Raw genomic sequence first — 21,465 nt, 5'->3', positions numbered from 1 at the left:
AATAAAAAGAAAGGTTTTTTTGCATGTATATCCTCCAATATATACAAAATTGTATGAATACTTTCATAAACTTATTATTTGCATATATACCGTCATAAAATACTTATTTTGCATGTATACTCTTTTTTTTCTTTCTTTTTTTATATATGTACACATACTATCTGATGCTGTTAAAAATAAGCTATTTAAATTTGAAATGACTAAAATACCCTTATAAGTAAATGTGAAAAAAAAACTTTATGATGGTAAACATACAAATAGCAACTTTGCAAGGGTATTTATGTAATTATGTATATTTAGAAGGATTTACACTTGCAAAAATCTAATAAAATGATCAAAATTCAGTAAAGACAATTCAGTTATTCTTAATAAAAAAAAGTGGCAAGAAAATTATTATTATTATATCACATGATCACATGCTAATATCCACTTTTATAGAATGAATCATATTGCTTTTACAAAATTCTCGCCTCAAAAATAAATAACAACTCAATATTTACAAATTGCCAAAAAAATATTTTACTAATCTAAACATCTATAATTAATTTAAATTTAATATCCTTTAATTTTTTAAAAATAATGAAGAATATATAAATATCATAGATTCAATAATAATAATTATATCAAAATCAAATGGACAATAGCATTACCAAAATGATAACCTGATATTCCAACTTGACCGAGTTATGATCTTAAAAAAAAAATTGATAATATGGCTTAATCTTTTTTTTGACTTCTCGATCCAACTGGATTATAAGAGACTTAGAACATTTCATCTGAATTTTAATTTTTTTAATAATTTTTTGAATGTATACCCTTCTAAATATAAAAAATTACATAAATATTTTCATAAAGTTGCTATTTGCGTGTATACCCTTATAAATTTTTTTGCATATCTATCCATAAGAATATTTCAGTCATTTTAATGTTAAGCCGTTTATTTTTTAATGATGTTAGATGGTATGGGTACATATGCAAAAAAAAAAAAAAGAAGGATATACATGCAAATAGTAATTTTATGAGGGTATTCATTCAATATCATATATTTAGGAGGATTTATATGCAAAAATTCTGTGCTCCAGGTCAAAATTCTCTCCCTGTGTGTTTTTTTTATAAGTCATCTCAAAATTCTTGGAACACAAATGAAGCCCACGCGAGAGGGAACAAAAGGTAGATTATAAATCAAACGGGTGGATACAACTCACCCACTTGTGTGTTCAGGTCAAAATAAAACTACTTCCATGGAATTTGGATTTGAACCTTGTAGAAAAGAACCCGTTCCAAGTGTGCCACACGCCGCCCATGGATGAGCCGTAGCAGTGCCCCACCACAATTTAGCCCACTCTAGATTCATGCATCAACAACCCTCTGGATCTTTCAAGAAGGAAGATAAGATACTCAGCAAGAGTGTGACAGCTAAAAATGACTGGAGACCTCGAAGCATCTAATTTTAATCTAAAGAATGTTCCGTTGCATCGACTCTAAACATGTAGCATAAGTTAAAATGTTCCGCAGTCTCTCATCCTTATTTCTTTTTAATTTTTCGACATAGCACAATTTGCACCATAGACTGCTGTGCAGCATCCGATACTCTTCATCAAAAGATGAACAGCTATTGTGGTATCTTTCCATCCTCTGATAGCAGCCATCAGGTATTGAATAATACTTTATAGTGCAAATCATGTTCTGGAGATTGTTTCTGGTATCCTTCAAAGAATCTAACCTCATGCCGCTCTTTTGGCCAAATGGATTAATAAATTCGAGCTGGTACCTTGCACAGAGGCAAGGATGAAAAGCAGAGCATGGATGAAGGCACACCTTAGCCTACACGCATCTGCGACTCAGCATAACACAACAGTTCGGGCTATTTAAACTATCCTCCACATTCCCTCCCTTCCAGACTCCATCACCTGTGAGAGCCCAACTGACGTTGTAGAATAGAAGCAGCCAAAGTCCCAAGACTTCCATCTCCAGTTTTGTAGCTCAGACTGGAATCCACAACTGAGAAGCAACATGCCACCTGCACTGTCTCTCACAACAGCCCATCTTCCCATCTGCAAGTCCCAGGAGGTCTCCAAAGAGAACACCATCAAAACTCCCCTTAGAGGAGGGAGTCCAAATCAGAGAGCACTCCTAGATGTCAATCTCGGCAGAAGGAAGCTACTAAAATCTGCTGGCCTGGGACTTATAGGTACTGGCTTTGCCGCAGCTCGGCCAACAAAGGCTGAGCCAGAAAGCCCTCAAGAGTCTACTTCCAGCAGGATGTCATACTCGAGATTCTTGCGGTACTTGAATGAAGGAGCAGTGAAGAAGGTGGACCTGTTCGAGAACGGCACCGTTGCCATCGCCGAGATCTCCAACCCAACCCTGAATAAAATTCAGAGAGTCAAAGTGGAGCTGCCTGGGCTGCCGCAGGAGCTGCTGAGGAAACTGAAGGAAAAAGATGTGAATTTTGCTGCTCATCCTGTGGAACCCAATGTAGGACTCTCAATCCTGGATTTTTTGGTGAACTGGGGATTCCCTCTGCTCTTTCTTGGGTTGCTGTTTCTGAGAAATTCATCAGTGAATACTCCGGGAGGCCCCAACTTGCCTTTTGGCCTGGGAAGGTAATGTCTTCTTCCACCAGAAGAAGTTAATTTCTTAAGGTTAATACATATAGGTCTTGTCTGATGAAAACTTGAACTTCTATGCCTCGCATCTGGAGTCGTAGTTCGTGGTCACTAGGATTTTTTAATGCTGGATTTGGATCTGTAGCGTATAACTAGGTTTACTATAGATTCATTAATGATAATGGAACTCTGAACAGGTCTAAAGCCAAGTTTCAGATGGAACCAAACACAGGAATCACATTCGACGACGTGGCCGGTGTTGATGAAGCAAAGCAAGACTTCAAAGAGATTGTTGAGTTCTTGAAGTCCCCAGAGAAATTTGCTGCCGTGGGAGCAAGGATCCCAAAGGGTGTTCTCCTGGTTGGCCCGCCTGGAACTGGGAAGACTTTGCTGGCTAAAGCCATAGCAGGGGAAGCAGGGGTCCCTTTCTTTTCCTTGTCAGGTTCTGAGTTCATCGAGATGTTCGTCGGGGTAGGGGCTTCCAGAGTGAGGGACTTGTTTAATAAGGCAAAAGCGAACTCTCCATGCCTGGTCTTCATCGACGAGATTGATGCGGTCGGAAGACAGAGAGGAACTGGAATTGGAGGAGGGAATGATGAACGAGAACAAACATTGAACCAACTGCTTACTGAAATGGATGGTTTCAGTGGGGATAGTGGAGTTATTGTAATTGCTGCGACGAACCGGCCGGAAATTCTTGATTCAGCCTTGCTGAGACCAGGAAGATTTGATAGACAGGCAAGGAACTTGTACCCTGATTCAGCTGCTTTAATTAGCCAAGGAAACCATTAGTATAGTTAATTTTAACTAAGTTCTCCCCTAGCAACATAATCCATGGGATCTTATAGACACGAAAGAATTTTTGGATTAGCCATTACAACTAAGAATTTAGAAAGCACATCATTATCATCAAATGATAGCATGATGTCGAAGGAGATACCCAAAGAAAATCATCAAGCATCACAGCAACTTTTTTTTTTCTTCACAAAAAGACAGTTAAGAGTATGTTTCTGAGCTCCACACACAGTGCTATGAGAAGCACATTTGATATTGACTATGAAATTATATCATAACATACTTCATAATTATCATTGTTTTGAGACAATTTTTCCTTGCATTACATAAAAGATGCAGTTTTTACTGGATGATGAAGTATGCCAAAGAATATGAATCATCCAGATTATTAATATGTTACTACTAAGTGAACCATGTAAAATGGAGAGCAGGTTGCTGAATTGCACAATGTTCACTGTACAAATTAGCGCTCCAGTAAAAATTGGGGGAAAACTATAAAATGTTACAAATTAGCAAGAGATAAAAATGTCGCAATCTACTTTAACTAGAAATGGCAAATTCATGTTTATCCATGTTACTGTGCTTGTTTAATTTCAACTGAGTGGATGTTAGCAAAGTAGAGATGTTCCTCCACACTAAGGTCGCCATGTTTCCACTCTGCTTTGGATGCTGCATGTAGTTCATTCCTCCATAAATTCACTAGTATATTTTTTATTTAGAACTCATTAAATGACATGAGTAATTGTATCTGAATATTGAATTCCAGTAATTTCAGAAGCTTTTCTCGATTACGAAATATTGCTTTCACATTATTAGTCACAAGAAATGTAGTAGCTATAGGTCATGTAAGGTCTTTGTTGAGCTGGCAGCTATTGCCCTCCTGGTAAGAAACTTGCTTGCTTCTATAAATTTCTACAACTACTGCTCTTCTATGTATCTACAAAAATATGAAAAAGTATGCTTGATTTGTTTGCTTTGGCAAATGTTCATGTCTTCTCCTTTTCTTTGTGAACTTAAGAAGCATATGATATTGTTATTTGGACCCTCTCATGTTTGATCGTAACCTTTCTAAAAATGATGATGATTATTTTTAATTGGGAACCAGTAACAACAAAACAAAGCAAATATATATATATAAATTCTCAGAAATATAACATATAGTTCTTATCTCTTGACAGGTGACAGTCGGATTGCCTGATGTCAGAGGAAGGGAAGAAATACTGAAGGTCCATAGCAGCAACAAGAAGCTTGACAAGGGTGTCTCTCTCACTGTCATAGCCATGAGAACACCAGGGTTTAGTGGCGCAGACCTAGCAAACCTGATGAATGAAGCAGCTATTCTCGCAGGAAGAAGAGGCAAAGATAAAATAACAGCGAAAGAGATTGATGATTCAATTGATCGGATTGTTGCGGGCTTGGAAGGAACCAAAATGACAGATGGGAAAAGCAAGATGCTGGTGGCGTATCATGAGATTGGGCATGCCATTTGTGCGTAAGTCCTGAACTCCCTTTGTCGATGCCAATGGGACTTTGGTTCCCTGGTTGGAACCTCTCCTAAGCTCATGCTCTGGGGAGAGGTTGGTTGTTCAAATCTAGAAGGTGGTAGCACCAACATTCATATTCTCAAAATAAAAAGAAAAAAAGAGAAGGTTTGCTCAATTAGCCATTTGAGTTGAAAGAAGAAAGAAATCTAAAAACAACACTCTTTTCTAGATTTCTATATGCACATACAGTCAATATAAATGCATCAATGTCGATCCATCGTATCAATGAATTCCCTTAACCCACTGATGCACTTAAGCTCCAATTAAAGATTTTTATGTTATGATCTCTAAATCTTCTCCTTCATAATATTTTGTATCCATAACTTGTAAATATTCTACCATACTTTAATAAAGCTAGGGGAAGTATCTATCTTAATTATTACTCAAAAAAAAAAGGCGAGAGAAGAGATTGCTTTCTTCTGTTTATGACACAACAGAAACTGAATAAGAAAAAAGATATTTTTCTGATCAATGTATCAAAAACTTAGTGGCTTTAGAACAGACATGCAAAACTATGAGGACAGGAGTCATCTTCAAAAATAAAGAAGATGAATAATGTTTCAACAATGGCTGGATGTGATGGTTGCAAACTATTGGACACATGCATATCTAGGTCACAATAATATCCATGAAATCACCAACAAAGCTATAAGCTAGCTGTATAACCATTAGATATCAATTCTCACTTTCTTTCTTGGATGAGTAAGTCCACTCCAAGGACCTAAACTGATTTATCACATACAGGACGCTCACTCCTGGGCATGACCCAGTGCAAAAGGTTACTCTGATTCCCCGGGGCCAAGCTCGAGGTCTTACCTGGTTCCTGCCAGGCGAAGACCCAACTCTGATTTCAAAGCAACAAATCTTTGCAAGAATAGTAGGCGGCCTAGGAGGTCGGGCAACAGAGGAAGTAGTATTTGGTGAACCAGAGGTCACTACTGGCGCAGCTGGGGACCTGCAGCAGATAACACAGATTGCAAAACAGGTATATTTTTCGTTTGGGCTAAGTGAGTGTAACACCCTTTGCTTCTTAAATCAAAAAAGAGGTTCTCACCAAAAAAAGAGGAGAAGAAGAAGAAGAAGAAAGGAGGTCTCAGTATGGTTCATCTTTTCCAAAACTAGAGAATTGAAGGTTCACAACTGATGCACTTACAGTTATTATTACTTCATGTTTTGTGATTCTTACCAGATGGTCACCATGTTTGGGATGTCTGAGATTGGGCCATGGGCACTGATGGATCCAGCAGTGCGAAGCGGTGATGTAGTATTGAGAATGCTAGCTAGGAATTCTATGTCCGAAAAACTTGCAGAAGATATCGACAAGGCAGTGAAAGCAATAATTGACAGAGCTTATGAAATTGCAAAGACTCACATAAGGAATAATCGAGCAGCTATGGACCAGTTGGTTGAGGTGTTGCTAGAGAAGGAAACTCTCACTGGAGATGAATTCAGAGCCATTTTGTCCGAGTTCACCGATGATGAGGTGGACAGAAGCGAAAGGCAAACTGTTACTGAGCTGCTTGCGGCTTGAGTCATCCAATTTGATTCATGCTGTAGTTCCTCATGACAGAACTGTAAGCCTGATATTGTTAAATAACATGAAGTCATGATAGTTGGAAAGTAAGTACCCCATGGTCTGGAATAGCACGCTCTTCTTCTCTCGGAAACCGAGCGGTTCCCTCCTCCATATACCTCTCCTGCATCCCATCAGCATCCGGATTCTCTCCATCCACTGCAAAAGAAACAAAAAAGATTATTATTTTTTTAATAAAAACGGCAATTCATATTGAGAACATCCTGCCAAATCAAGATAAAATAAAAAGTACAGAAGAGAAGGTATGTCCACTGTTGATGTCCACAGAAACTCTATGAAGTGCCGGGCGATGAAGAAAACGACCCAATCTGCTGCATTGATCACCTTTCTGAACACATGTGCAATCTGAAAATCGCTCAGCTCCTGAACCAATCTACCGAACTCTCGAATGAAAGGATGACCGGTGAATCATGACATGGAGAGGAGGTGGCTAGAGCCGAGGCGCCCGGCGAGGAGCATATGTGTGAGACGGCGGCACCACCCGCACCACCGCTTCGTACGGCATCCCGACCAACGCCTCCATCCCCTTCTCCCCTCTCCCCAAACCCCTGTTCTGAACAAGTACTAATCTGTTTCAGAGGAGAATGAATGGGAGGCCGAGGTTGACAGATATCGGCTTCGACGAGATCAAGAACTATTTCTACATCCGGTGTTCAGGGTTTTCAGCATGAGGCTTTTATTCTCACATGAAAACTGGAAACCATTTTTATCGAGGAGTTGCTACGGGGCAAACGCCGTTCCCGTTAGAACTAGAGTGAATTATGGAGCCCCTTCCACCTTCAACAAGCCCCAAGCATTCTCTTCCTCGGCAGGTGCTCTAGGCAGGAAACCCATCTTTGCATCCATTGTAGTTCATGGTCGAGCACTTAGGAATGGCCATAACTCCTTGCCTACCTCCACTAGGAGCAGAGGTGAAAATTTAAGACACCGCAACTGCCCGAATTCATTCATTAGTCTCCAATCTCTTATGGATTCTCTTATCGATCCTGCCCAAATTGCCTACATTAAAGGGCACTCTATCCTCGACAATTTTTTTGGTGCAAGTGAGATCCTTCACCACTCCAAGAAAGAGGCCTATGATGGAGTGCTTTGCAAATTGAACTTCTCGAAGGCCTTTGATAAACTCACTCATAGACACCTGATTACCACCCTCACCATGCGAAAATTCCCTACCTTGTGAATTAAGTGGGTGGAAAATTTCTTCTGCTCAATAAAAATTGCTGCAAATATCAATAGTGAGCTGGGAGACTGGGTCCTTTGCAGGAGAGGCCTTAGACAAGGTGCTCCCCTATCCCCATTTCTATTCATTCTTGCTGTAGACCTCTTGTGCAGGATGCTCAACAAAGCTTGGTTGAGGGACTAGGAAACTCGTGGGTCAGAGGCGGCACAAAGAATCTCCATTATAGCGACGACAACCTCATTTTTGCTAAGGCCAAAAGAAAATACATTGCTGCTTTGAAGATCATCCTCTACAGTTTTGATCTAGTTTCAGGCCTCTCAATCAGTTTTCAATAGAGCTCTTTCTCTCCTACCAACTCGCAGACGAATACCAGCAAAGATTGTGCAACTTGGTTCAACTGCTCGGCATCCCCCCTCCCAATTCATTATCTTGGCCTTCCTTTGAGCTGAGGTAAACCTTCTAAGAGGATTCTAGGCTGGCCATGCGGAAAGGCAAATTTCTCTCTTTTGCAGGAAGGCTCATGCTTGTGAACTCGGTCCTTACTTCCCTTCCTCTCTATCATTTGTCTCTTTTCAAGATGCCAGTTTGGATCTCTAAGAGGATTGAGGTACAGAAGGTCTTTTCTGTGGTCTGGCTCGGCCAATGGAAGGGGCCTATCTTGCAAGGTGAATTGGCAAACTGTTTGCATGCTCAAGGAGGGCGGATTCGGGGTGAAAGATCTCCAGCAACTTAACTTGTCTCTCTTGGCCAAATGGAGCTGGAGATTGCTCTCTCCTGATCCAGGGCTATGGAAGAAATGAATTCTTTTTGCCCATCACAGAAAAGTCAAGCTCTCCCCAAATTGGAAGACTTTGCGAAGGTTCTCAAGCCTTTGAAAAAAGGTTATAGGTGTACTTCCATCTTTCTGGATATAGGGTTGGGAATGGTCATGGTGCACTCTTCTGAAAGGATGCTTGGCTATATGATGTACCCCTCCAAGAGATCTTTTCGGACCTCTCTGTCTTAAGCAGCACTATGGCACGGTTTTCCAACTACAAAGCTTTTAACTTGGAGAATTAGATTGCGTGAAGCTATTCCTGCTGTGATCCGTGCTCAATTCACTCAGTTATCTTCTCTCTTGGCATCTGTTACTCTTAATTAGGAGGAGGATCATGTTCTGTGGCAGGCCAACAGCAGGGGACCTTTTCCCCCTCATCCCCATATCAATTCCTCAAATCTAAGAGGGGTGAATGCAGCTTTGCTTCCTCACTTCGGTGCTTGCCTATTCCTCTTAAAATCAAGTGTTTTTTATGGCTCTATTGGAAAAAGAAACTGAACACAAGGGATCTAATTGGTAGAAGGCTCGGAAATAACCTTGGTGGGTGCATGATTTGCAACCAAGCTCCAGAGACGATCGACCATTTATTCTCCTTTTGTCATTTATTCTCTTCGATTTAGAAGACTATATGTCCAACTCTGGGAGTACTTCATCCACAAGCTTCTCTTACTTTTCTTTGTCTGAAATGGCTCAATAAGAATTTTTCTAAAAAGTTGCAACCTCTAAATCTTATGTCGTATGCTGCTTTTGCATGGATATGCTGGAAGAAGAGAAACACCGGGCTATTCCTCAACAAGAGGCGCTCGATTGCCTCGGTGGCTTCGGATGGATTGCTTTTGTTCAATGATTGGTCTACCCTCTGTGACCACAACCTTCTACCTGATTTTGGAAAATTTTGGTTAAGAGGTAGGAAGATAACCTCTAGCCTCTCTGCTGCCTAATATATTATCAATCTGATTCCTTGCTTTATGTTCGTTCTTCTATGAGTTGTCAATCATTCAGCTTGTAGCTGATTTGTAAGTATTTCCTTTGAATAAACTTTGGGTGGTCTTCTACCTCCGTATTTTCCTCAAAAAAAAAAAACATGAAGCATGTTTAGTAGTAAATACGTGGTTTATAGGATCGTTGAAGATTTCGCATATGTACATAAATTACAATCTGCAATTCTAAGGTTTATAAAAGCACTTCACTATATGTTGGTTCGAACAATTTTTTGCAGATTAAATAGATTGTGTATTGCAAAACTATGTTTGTTCGGTGAAACTCCAACCATATTGAGGTGCTATACTACAATTGCTAATGGATTGATAAGAGATGATAGCATTGGAATGAGTCTCTTGCTGCAATGTGATTCCGGAGGTTAGATATTGTAGTCAGTTGAATTTAAAGAACAAACAAGGATGGAAGTAACATCGATCCCTTTGGATAAAATACCTTTATTGTTTCATATATAATAACTTCATAAGTATATATCCTTTTTACCTATTGAAAGCAGTACAATAAAAAGACCTACCAACAAGATTTTTTGAAGGCAAATCATGTGCAAAGAGGATTTTTCAACCATTTATGATTCATATTCAAGAGAATATAAGTGAAGAAAAATTAAAAACGAAATACTACATAGAGAAAGAGAAGGCGGGAGTGGAGTTTGAAACCTTGCAGAAATAAATCCACATATAAAGGATTATGTAGATATCTGCAAGCACACACATAAAATTTCCATGCAGAAGTAAATCCACATAGAGATTAATATAGGGACAACTTTACATCAAGGCAGGCATCCTACGATTCTGGAAAAATAGGATGATAAATGGACAGAGTTCTCCTGCAGATGCATGCATAACTTATTTTGGATAAAAATAAATTACAGCTATTTCAAGCGATCAAACACATAGATTGTGTATGCGAAAAATAAATTTGCGTAAGATAATGTATGTAGGCATTTGCACCTAATTTCCAGAACTTTGCTTAATTTGTCCCTTCTCTCACCGAAAGTTTCTGAAACAATGATCAAGATATGGGACAAGCAATCTCTCATTAAGATGGAAGAACTAATGTCACCATTAGGACCCCAAGCCATCAAAGTGAACCTGATGAGCTTTTCCTCTTTGCAGCATCCTGTACCTGATCTGCTTAAACCATTGAAAGGGTTGATACCGGAATAATGGTTGTTAGCTTATGCCTAATTGTTATGGGGAAAAAAAACTGTTTTGAGAATTTTATTTGAAAGAATAATTATTCTGCTTTAACAATTTATAGTGTAGGAAATAATAGATAAAAGTAGGAGAAAGGTTTCGGGATTGATGACTGATTCTTATTATTTGGATTATTATTACCCAAAACTTTTGTTCTTTATTGGTTCACTCTAGGTTTTGGCTTTAAGAAACTGATTTAAATTAGTTTGATTTCAATTTTATTCATAAACGGACCCATCCCAAATAATAAATATTCTGCTTTGGCGAATGATTTTTAATCAAATAAAGTTTTATAATGATCCTTAAAGGAAAGACTAGACAATAAAGAAAAAAGAATTAGTTGATCGAGTCAATCAAGTCATACTGGTCGAGATATAATCATAGTAGTCTCCTAGATACAAAAATGGTAAAAATATATGATAAAATTAAGTCAAAAGAACTCATATTAAATGACTAAAAACATAACTATAAGAATTCAAATAAAACACATGAGTGCTCAAGACATGGTAAAAACACATGCCATTAAATGCCACATCAAACTGCACTGATGCCTAACGTGTCTAGTCTCACCAAGTCATGCCACAGCACACCTGTAAAAATGGCAAAACACCTAAAATTCAAAATTTCTAAAGCACACAAAAAATATTTTAATAAACTAATATTGAATTAATAAAATAATTTAAAGTTTTTCAACACATAATGCAACTGAAACTACAATTAATGGATTAATCATGCCTCATTAAACATCACTTATCATAGAGAAAGTGATCGCCATAATCATTAAGCTGCAAACGCCAGAGAGAGAACATCTGAAAACATAAATGCTATACCATCCAAAAATACTTTGGCATCACTCACCACAACTATATAATACTTTTTGGTTAAGTTTCTTTGGAAGCAAGAAGATGAAGAGCTCAAACAAAAGGGTTAGTACCATCTACACAAATATGTCGTCACCTACCTTACATTGGGCCGTTGAGCATAAAGTCCATCTTCAAGCTCAACCACAGAGGTTTCTGAGCTTCAGAACAAGAGCGTCGACTCACCCTTCTTGTTTGCCTTTAGTTATTTCATAAGATATTGTCAATGCAGAATGTTGTCTTAAAAACATCTTCCAATCATTCAAAGCTAAGGCCTCCCAATTCGATATCGCTATTACAATTAGAAACTGAAAAATCCAGATGCAGTTTTCCATGCTATAATGCTCCAAAGAGCTTGCTCTTGGAAGAGGTCCAGGATTCAAACCTTGGTGGTGGACTATTTCTCCCATATTACTTAAGAAAAATTAGAGAGAGAAGCCAAGATATCACTAATGAAATTGCTTTCAATGAAGATAGATCAATCTACTGCCTAGAGGGTTCAAAAATTTTTAGAGACACGAGTTAGTCAATCCTGAAATGAAATGTAAGATACATGCCTAGAGGGCCATTGGCAATTCATAATTCTCACTGGTCAGAAGCTTTGTCTTCGACTCCATAGCAAAGGTTTCCCATAACCAGGGCTCCTTTTCGATCGATGTGGAATTGGTGATATATATGCTGAAATATTGCACAATACACACAAACAATCTTAGATAGCCCTAGCATCTCTTTCCATCCAAGTTGCAACTATAGGATCACTATTATATATCTTAATGATCCATCTCGAGGATCACTCAGTCCAACTTGCAATGCTAGTGCCTGGTTGAGTTGGATATCAGATTGCTGACATTTGGGTCAGATGCAACCTAAACATGGCAATGTTTGGCATGGTATCATTTATGCCTGTGTTTGTCTAATTACAATCAAGAATCCTCTATATATTTGATCATATTTATTATTTATCTAATGATCAGTACTAGTATACTCCAGTACATGCTCTCCACCTATCCTTTTCCGGTTGACCTGTGTCCGCTGTTGTTGTTTTTGGATGTATCCGGGCAGTATATATATATATATATATGTAAAACATTGAAAGTAATGGACAGACGACCTGATAAAGAAAGTGTTAAACAATAAAAAGACCGAAAGATACAAACACAAGATGCATTAAGATTATGTTTCTGCTTGGCTCTTTTTAGTGGTTACAGTATACAAAATAAGGATAGATATTCCACTAGAAAACTTAATATAGCATAGCTCTTCTGTAGATGCAAAAAAATGGTCTGCATTCTCTCATTTTTATCTGAACCTTTTCCATCAAAACATCATCCTGTCAGTAAATACACTCACAATCTTCCATACAAAGGTAGCTAGGAGCTGCAGAATCTTGCGATTCCTCGAGCGCCGTGAGCCTTCTCTTCTTGTAATTGGCCTTGAAACAAGCTTGCCTTAACCTCTTGGTCTTCTCCTCCAGCTGCGTCGCAGGCTCCTTCTCCATCAGCTTCTTTTCTTGCTCCAAAATCTCTATTGCACTCCTTATTAGCTTTGCCTCTCCCACATCCCCCTCCTCCCTCCCATATTGCTACATAAAACCAATCTTGTCAATAAACCATTTGCTAATGATGGACTATTTTCGGTCGGCGTACAGTCAGGTGATAACAAATTCAGAAACTTAGAAGGCAGAGCACAGCTTGACCAACTCAATCCAAAGAATTATGAAGAAGTTGTAGGCTTACCTTAACATTTTTAATGAGGGCCTGCAAGCTCTTCAACTTGCGATGAGGCCATCTTGGGATGCCTAGCTCCCTGCACTTCTTCTTCAACAGCGTAACCCCAATATTGAGTTCCTTGGCTGCCTGCGTGATGGGCATGTAGAAGTAGTGAGACACCTCCTCGAAAGTTAAAGCCTTCTCCTCCCTACTCTCTCTTAGCTTCCTCATTTTCTTCTCCCCTCTCTTCTCCCCTTGACAAACCAAAGCCGCCTTCTTGTTCTCGGTCCCGTCCTTCATATCATCCCAAAACCCGTTCTCTCCATCAAACATGCTAAAGTATTCATCTGAATCACCAACCAAAACGCAGGAAAAAAGTGGGGAAAAAAAAAAGAAAAGAAAAGGAAGGGAGACTCAGAGAGACACCGAGGTAGAAAACTTCCTAACAAAATAAAGACTAGTAAACTGACCTTGAAACAGGTTCTGAGTAGGAAACAAAGGCTCTGAAGGATAACTTTGCATCAGAGGAGCAACATCAAGCACTTCTTCCCCTAAGAAACTGTCTAATTGCCAGGTCCAAATTGGCAATACACTACAAAGAAGTGGAAAAGCTACCAGTAAGACCTTCTGCTCATACTTATCCAACTCCAAACAGAAATAGAAGTTACAATTTTTCTTTTTTTTTTGGTTTGCACAAGTGATTCAAAACCGAGGACCACTTATGACTCAAAATATTACCTGAAATCTGGACTTTCTTCTCCAAATCCTACTCCATCATAGACAAGCTGCCAGTTCCCGAGTTGCTCGTTGTCCATCTTAGAGAGGGAGAGAGAGATAGATAGATAGAGATAGAGAGTGGGGGAGGGAGATGATGAAATGAATGGAGACGGTAGTAGAATATAAGCGAGGATGGGAGAACGTGCACCAGATATTGTGTGCGTGGAAAATAACAGCCATGCAGAAGGAATTAATTGAGAGGAGGCGAGTCGATTGGAGTGAGAGCTCCTCATTGGTTGGCTGTCATCTATTAACATAAATAAAGGAGCGGATAATTGAAATTAAGTAGGGTGGCGTCAGCTCAAAACGCCCACTACGTATCATTACGGCCTTACCGTTTTCTACGGCTAAATTCTATATGCTAATTATGGGATTTATACGTGAATGCCTAGTTTTTATCAGCTCGCTCCTATTGACATTTCTTCAGGATTCCGGCAGAGGATCCGTTAAAAGAAATGATTTCTTGTTATCAGATTTTTGGGAAACAACGCCACTTTAGTACGTTCTTGAACGAATCTTCTCCTGACGTACAATTCCTGTGAAGTTAATTAGTAGGGCGTACAAATCGTACGAATGTCAAGAAAGCTGTGAAGTTTTCCATACTATCGAAGCAATATAGCTTGTACATCGTTGGATTAGCAAATGGGATGAGAAAATGATATTGGAGGGGTTAACTTATTTTGTCGCCCATTTGTTTGAGAAATTATATCCTGCATGCATGGTGTGCCCATGCATGCATGCATGCTGTGTAGGACATAATATCTCCATATTTTTGGGCTTTCGAGGTGACACAGCCTCAATGGAGGAAAACGCCATTGTATGAGGTCATGCTCCCACAGCATTCCTTTTAATCTGGAAGACGAACAGGTATCGTATTGCATCATTTCAGTTCCAATATTTAATAACGCCAACGTCTTCCAACAGCATACCCCCTTCAAAACCGTTACTTACTTCTCATTATAATTCAAATAATGATCGTATTAATTATAATTTGTACTAATCAGGTTCAAATTAAGTTATTTCGTGGATTAAATTAAACGAGAAACAGAAGTCGGCAGAAGCATTAAGAAGAAAGAAAGGACAAAGACATTCGTTTAATATCTGTTCTTATGACGATCAGGACATGTAATATTTAAAATTATTTTTTAAATATAAAAGTTTATATTTCTTAAAACGTTAGCATCAATGGTAGTTATTAATTGATATTCTTAAATATAAATGTTATGATTATTATGTGTTGTAATTACTCTAGCTAACTAGCTAGTTTATAATTGCTTGGGTTTACGATAGTTTCTACAAGCGATTGTTAAGCATTAATGATGTTAACTATGAAAATCTTCATTAATCTTTTTCATTGATTAATTAAATTGTTATGGTTAATCAGTATAACTGTATATACACTCATACAGACACATACACATGCATACATGCGCACACACATACACATACACATACACATACACAAGCGCATTTATCCACATCTATGAATAGAAAATCTTCTGTCGCGGTCAATTTAAAAAAATACAATTATAAAACAAATGCTGAAGATGTTGAAAAATATGGAAAAAATATAGTATGCCATTTTTAGTTATGATATGTGTATATATAAGAAAGAGACTCCATGCGTAGTGCACAACTGGAATAGTCTTGTTTCAATTTGATGAGGTCTAGTATGTTTGCCAAAAGATTGACCCAAATGAGGCCTATATGAGCATAATAGCAAAGCCCAAGTGTACGTGGTAGCCTTGCTCTGGCTTGTCAGGATACAAGTTTTGGGAAAGACATTTTTCTGCCTTGGTGTATTGCAATTCATGTAAGATGCACTCGACAATCTAAATATTCCAATTATTGCACGGCATTTGGATCACTATAAAATCCATCTCAAGGATCATTTGATCCAAGTCTGCATTAGTGTTTGATTGCGTTGGCTATTGGATCCTTAATTTCTTTTGTCAGATGGAATTTCAAAATGGAATCTGAACTAAAATAATGACAAGTTATTCAATTAATTGTACAAAAAAAAGACCAGGTTTTTTTTTCCGGTGGATCACTGCTCCAACTCTACCAGTAAAAATATTCTTTACTAAATGTTCTGCATGGTATTTTGCATGCGTTTATCTATTCATTATTAAATATATTTTATATTTAATATCAATTTTCTAATGTTCACCAATAGTAAAGAAATTGAAAGACTTCGTTAAAATTGTTTGTTTGGAAATTTTTCTAAAAAGCTAATTATAAGTTCTTCTCTCCATCGGAATAATGGGGTCATTATGCTTGTTACTAAACTTCTTGAAGAGATGAAACATAACTAAGGTCAATCTTTTTGATCAGAGGTTGAATCGATTATCAGAAGAAAAATTAGGCCAAAAATTAGTACATTCTGGAAAAATGAAATTTTCATGGAAGAGAAGCAACTGAAATGCTTTATAAAAAACTTCGCAGAATCGAGAATAACGTTTTCAGTATATTTCAATATTTTTTTCTTGAGATATTTATGTTCATATTTTCCACGTTTTGTTTGTTATTTTTTGGAATAACTTGCAAGAAACCATTATATCACCACTTACCAGTCCACACTGATGGGATCACTAGAAATCCAAGTGAGCTGAGATTCAGATATTTTAAGCAATGTTCAGGATTGACAAGCCCCACTGCTCAAGCAAACATCCTAACACAACAATTTCCAAATCTCAAGGCATAGGCATTAGCTGCAAGAATTGTTAATTACCAATTATTCCATCAATTACAAGTTGCTACTATGGTCAACAATGAAGACTGAAAGATATAACTAGACAACACAAGTTATATAACAGATAAGACTACTTTGGGCTTCCTACATGCATGGCCCCCTTACTAGTGATAGTTGTTGAAAACCCAAACTAACAGAGTGGTTTCAAAAGAAAAAATACACTAATAGAGAATGGTGACACCAGTATCATTCTTTGGAGGATTTGAAAAACGGTCAGTCTCTCTCATTCTTCATCTAAACTTTTTTCCAGACTTGAACTTTGAGATTGAAAATGCTCTGGGTCTTCTGAACAGAGATAGCTGCATGCATGAGCTTGTCTTGATCTCCTGGTCTTCTCCTCCACCTGTGTGTGGGCTCCTCAACTCTTGCGCAGGGAAGGAAGGCTCTGAAGGATTTTTTATTTGCATTAGAGGAGCAGCATCTATCACTTCGTCCCCTGAAGAATTATCAATTGCCATGCTCGAATTGATAATCTTCTATAAAAAGGTGGATGAGCAACGAGGGAGACCATGGAACTCAACAGTTATCTTACTCCAATCAAGACCACAAGCTTTAATTGTTTTGCTTTATTGACCAAAGTCATCTCTATCTAATGACTCCTCTGGCTTTCTTCTTTATTGGTTTTTTATCTGGTAAGATTGGATTCTTTTTTTGTTGGATGGAAATTTTGTTCCGGAGAAGATATAAGTATTATTCTGTAATTATGTAAATAGCTTTTTTCTCTTTTATAAAAAATATCTGTGTGGCTTTTTGCCTCCCTTACCCCTTAAAAAAAAATACAACTAATACAAAATCAAGTACCTCTTGTGACTCAAAATATTACATAAAATCTGGGTGCTCTTCAACAAATCCTCTGTCATCGTAGCCAAGCTTTCTGCTTGCTGGTTGTCCATCTCACAGAGAGAGAGAGAGAGAGAGAGAAGGATGTAGAAATAGAATATAAGGGAGGATGAGAGAATGTGAGCCAGTATCTACGGTGAATGGGAAATAACAGCCATGGAGAGAGGATTAATTGAGTGGAGGCGTCGATTAGAGTTTCGGAGGTGCCTCGTTGGCAGGCTATCATTTGTAATTAAGGAACGGATAATTGGAAATTAAACAAGGTTGGAGACGTTGCGTTAGCTGAAATTAACGGCCCCACCACATCACTACTTTTACCCTTTTTTATGCCTTAATTTGACATGCTGATTCTGGATTTATAAGCAAATCTGCACCAAGTTTTGATCAATCCTCTCTTTTTGTGAACATTTCTCGAGAATTCTGAGAGAGGATCAACAGCAAATGGTTTATTTATCATGCGATTGGGAAATTACGTCTCCATCCGGCCTTGGGTGACTCTTATTATCTTAGTTTTAGAACACCTATCCTGTGGCTTTTAGCTATACTCAACACCTACCCGAACTCCATTCATGAAGCCATCAACCAAATTACTAAATGGAACGTCTTTAGTTCATGTTTAAGTCCCGAAACCATACTGATATTCAATAGAAAAGCCGATGTCTAAATATAGATAATATTCCAAAAAATAATTTTTGTATATTTGTTGACGGTAGAAAAGTGACATGCTTGAAGATGGCTTATGTTTGGTTGAAGATATTTATTTTTAAAAAAAATATGTAGGAATACTTGTTATGGCTTTGATGAAAGAAAAAAATATCATCCTATTCTATCTTAAGGGTATTTTTGAAAAAAAGATAATTTCTAGTTGGTAGAAATTAAGCTTTTTTATATTCCGTATAATTTTTTTATAAAATATAAAATTTTATTTTTATAAAATATTATTTTTTATTTTTAAAAATTTCTCTCTCTCTCTCTCTCTCTCTCTCTCTCTAATATATATATATATATATATATATATATATATATATAGTGATCTGCTCCCTCGCCCGTATGTCATGAGAACACGCACGCCCTCGCCCTTCTATCGCAAAATCTTGGTACCCCCAATGGCATGGCTCGGTTCTTCGCCACCAGGCCCAACTGTTACTCTCCCCCGGCTCCCATCCCCAACTCCAACCCCATCTTCCTCTCGAGAAAACAGCAATGCCTCGCCCTCCTCCAGTCCTGCTCCTCCATGGCTGACCTCCGCCAAATCCACGCCCACGTCATCGCCTCCGGCCTCCTCCGCCGCGACAAATTCCTCGCTAGCGAGCTGCTCCGCTTCTGCGCCCTCTCCCCCTCCGGGAGCCTCCCTTACGCTCGCTCTCTCCTCGCCCACTCCCCCGATCCCTCCATGCGCTCCTCCTGGAACCACCTCATCCGTGGCTACAGCCAGAGCGACTCCCCAGGGGATTCCCTTTTTCTCTATCTCCAGATGCGTCGTCATGGATTGAGACCCAATGAGCTCACCTTTCCCTTCGTCTTCAAGGCCTCCGCCCACCTCGCGGCCCTCCAGCTCGGGAGGCAAGCCCATGCTGATGCTCTAAAGACCGGTTTCGATTCGATTGTCTATGTCCAGAACACTCTCATGCTTTTCTATGGGTCATGTCGCAAGATCAAGGATGCGCGGCGGGTGTTCGATGGTATGCCTCTTAGAACAGTTGTTTCGTGGAACACCATCTTATCGACTTACGTCGATAACTTGCTCCCGGAAGAATCGATCGCCGTGTTTACTCAGATGAGGAGTTGCGGGTTCGAGCCCGACCAGACAACATTTGTCGTCTTGCTCTCTGCTGCTGCTGAGCTTGGAAGCCTGAGGTTTGGAAGATGGCTTCATGGCGATATCATCGGAAGGGGATCGGATATCAATCTCCAGCTGGGTACAGCGCTCGTCAACATGTATGCAAAGTGTGGATCTGTAAATTATGCTAGACGTGTGTTTGATAGAATGCCAGTGAAGAATGTGTGGACTTGGAGTGCCATGATTCTGGGATGCGCTCAGCATGGTTCAGCTAAACAAGCTCTTGAACTCTTCTCCGAGATGAAAAAAGCCTCGATCGAACCTAATTACGTGACATTTCTTGGGGTTCTTTGTGCTTGCAGCCATGCCGGTTTGGTTGATGATGGGTATGGATTCTTTCATGAGATGGTGCATGTCCATGGCATTGAGCCGATGATGACACATTACAGTGCCATGGTTGATGTACTCGGTCGCAAGGGTCATCTTCGCGAGGCCTGCGACTTTATCAGGAGCATGCCTGTCGAGCCCGATGCAGTCGTCTGGAGGACATTGTTAAGTGCATGCCAGTTGCATAGCTCTAAAGATAAAACTAGTATTGTAGAGGATGTGAAGAGAAGATTGCTCAAGCTGGAGCCAAGACGAACTGGAAACTATGTAATGGTTGCCAACATGTACTCGGAGGCTGGATCATGGGACGAAGCTGCTAAAGTGCGGAGGATGATGAGAGAAGAAGGGTTGAAGAAGGTGGCTGGGGAGAGTTGTGTCGAGCTGGGTGGATCTATTCATAGATTTATCTCAGGGGATGATTCCTGCCTGGAACTTGAATATGTATATGAAGTATTAGATGGTCTGCACTTGAACATCAAAATGATTGACTGTATCGGCACAAATTCTTTTACAAATTCAATAAAAAAATTATAGTTATGAATTTTTACACTGGTTTCCAACTCAATCAAGCTGCAAGTCTCTTATGACTCCATAGCTATGCTCTAACAATGATATATATCATTTTAAAGAGGATGAGACCGATCCCTTGAAACAAATAGGTGAACACCATCTCGCATCTCCATCCAACTATAACCAGGCTGCTGTACAACCCTATGGAATTAAAAGGATTGGAGCTAGAGAGTAAGCCCGGAGTTTTGACAGTAAATATTAAGCAGTTTTGTTTCTGTACATTTTTTTTTTTTAACATGGTAACTGCTTGTTAAATCCCATCCTATGGCTATTATTTTATGGGTTTCCTACTTACCATCAGCATCTGGCAATCATGTGTTAGTAAGCAGGGCTGCTTCTGCAGCGTTGCATGAATGATGTATGAATGTTGATCCAAACATCAAAGGCTATCCATGCATCCATGACTATGCATTCAGGAACAAAGAAGAGTAGTTGTCTTAATGTGCATGTAGACAGAGCAGTACCTTGTCTCAGTTAAACTCTTGATGCTATAAGATGATGACTTAGACAAGTTGTTCTTTGGCACCATTCTTGAACCTGAAACACTGACCATTGCTGGCCTGGTAAGCAATTAATTGTTGTGCCAGTCACATGTATACCTACCAACTATATGGTCACAGAGCCTAAGCAACTAATTGTGGTTGTTTTCTATGCTAGACTGAAGCTGATATTCATTATGATGTTTGGAGAGGATAAGATAAATCTGAACATGTATGAGTTAGCTATTTAAGATAGTCCTACGCAAAGATATCACAGCACATCCACTCTGGGGTGTGGGTTTGGCACTAAAGCTTGTTCCCTGCTTAGATTTAAGTGATATTATTTGTGTATAACTCATTGGCCATATTATGAACAACTCATCCATGAGGACTTTCAGGAAGAATTTAGCGACACATCAACATGTCTTCCAAAAGGTAATGCTGTCTATAGCTTAAATTCCTTTGGAGCATAGTAATTTCTTGGTAAAGCTTCAAAAGTTCAGAATAAGACACGAACATTTGCTAGGTGCTAAATGATTAAGTGCTTATATGAATCAACATCTCTGCAAGGAGAATG

At 38.9% G+C, this 21,465-nt stretch overlaps 2 protein-coding genes across 2 annotated transcripts; one reads left to right on the top strand and one right to left on the bottom strand.

Annotated features, from left to right (window-relative positions):
* The first annotated feature begins 1,755 nt into the window (after positions 1–1,755).
* LOC103716421 (ATP-dependent zinc metalloprotease FTSH 6, chloroplastic-like) lies at positions 1,756–20,386 on the top strand. The gene is made up of 6 exons (XM_008804404.3): positions 1,756–2,606; positions 2,807–3,347; positions 4,583–4,896; positions 5,693–5,933; positions 6,138–6,455; positions 18,874–20,386. The coding sequence occupies exons 1-6, from the start codon at positions 2,014–2,016 to the stop codon at positions 20,371–20,373; spliced, it is 3,507 nt and encodes a 1,168-aa protein (XP_008802626.2). The 5' UTR covers positions 1,756–2,013; the 3' UTR covers positions 20,374–20,386.
* LOC113463337 (protein RKD1-like) lies at positions 12,761–14,188 on the bottom strand. Its single transcript, XM_039134314.1, has 3 exons — positions 14,042–14,188; positions 13,331–13,895; positions 12,761–13,176 (listed from the first exon to the last, which is right to left on the bottom strand). The coding sequence occupies exons 2-3, from the start codon at positions 13,634–13,636 to the stop codon at positions 12,928–12,930; spliced, it is 555 nt and encodes a 184-aa protein (XP_038990242.1). The 5' UTR covers positions 13,637–13,895; positions 14,042–14,188; the 3' UTR covers positions 12,761–12,927.
* Positions 20,387–21,465: the final 1,079 nt, after the last annotated feature.

The sequence above is a fragment of the Phoenix dactylifera genome, chromosome 15, assembly GCF_009389715.1.
Source record: "Phoenix dactylifera cultivar Barhee BC4 chromosome 15, palm_55x_up_171113_PBpolish2nd_filt_p, whole genome shotgun sequence".
Taxonomy (NCBI): Eukaryota; Viridiplantae; Streptophyta; class Magnoliopsida; order Arecales; family Arecaceae; genus Phoenix; species Phoenix dactylifera.
Note: the sequence above shows the minus strand (reverse complement) of the source record. Positions and strands in the feature narration are given on the sequence as shown.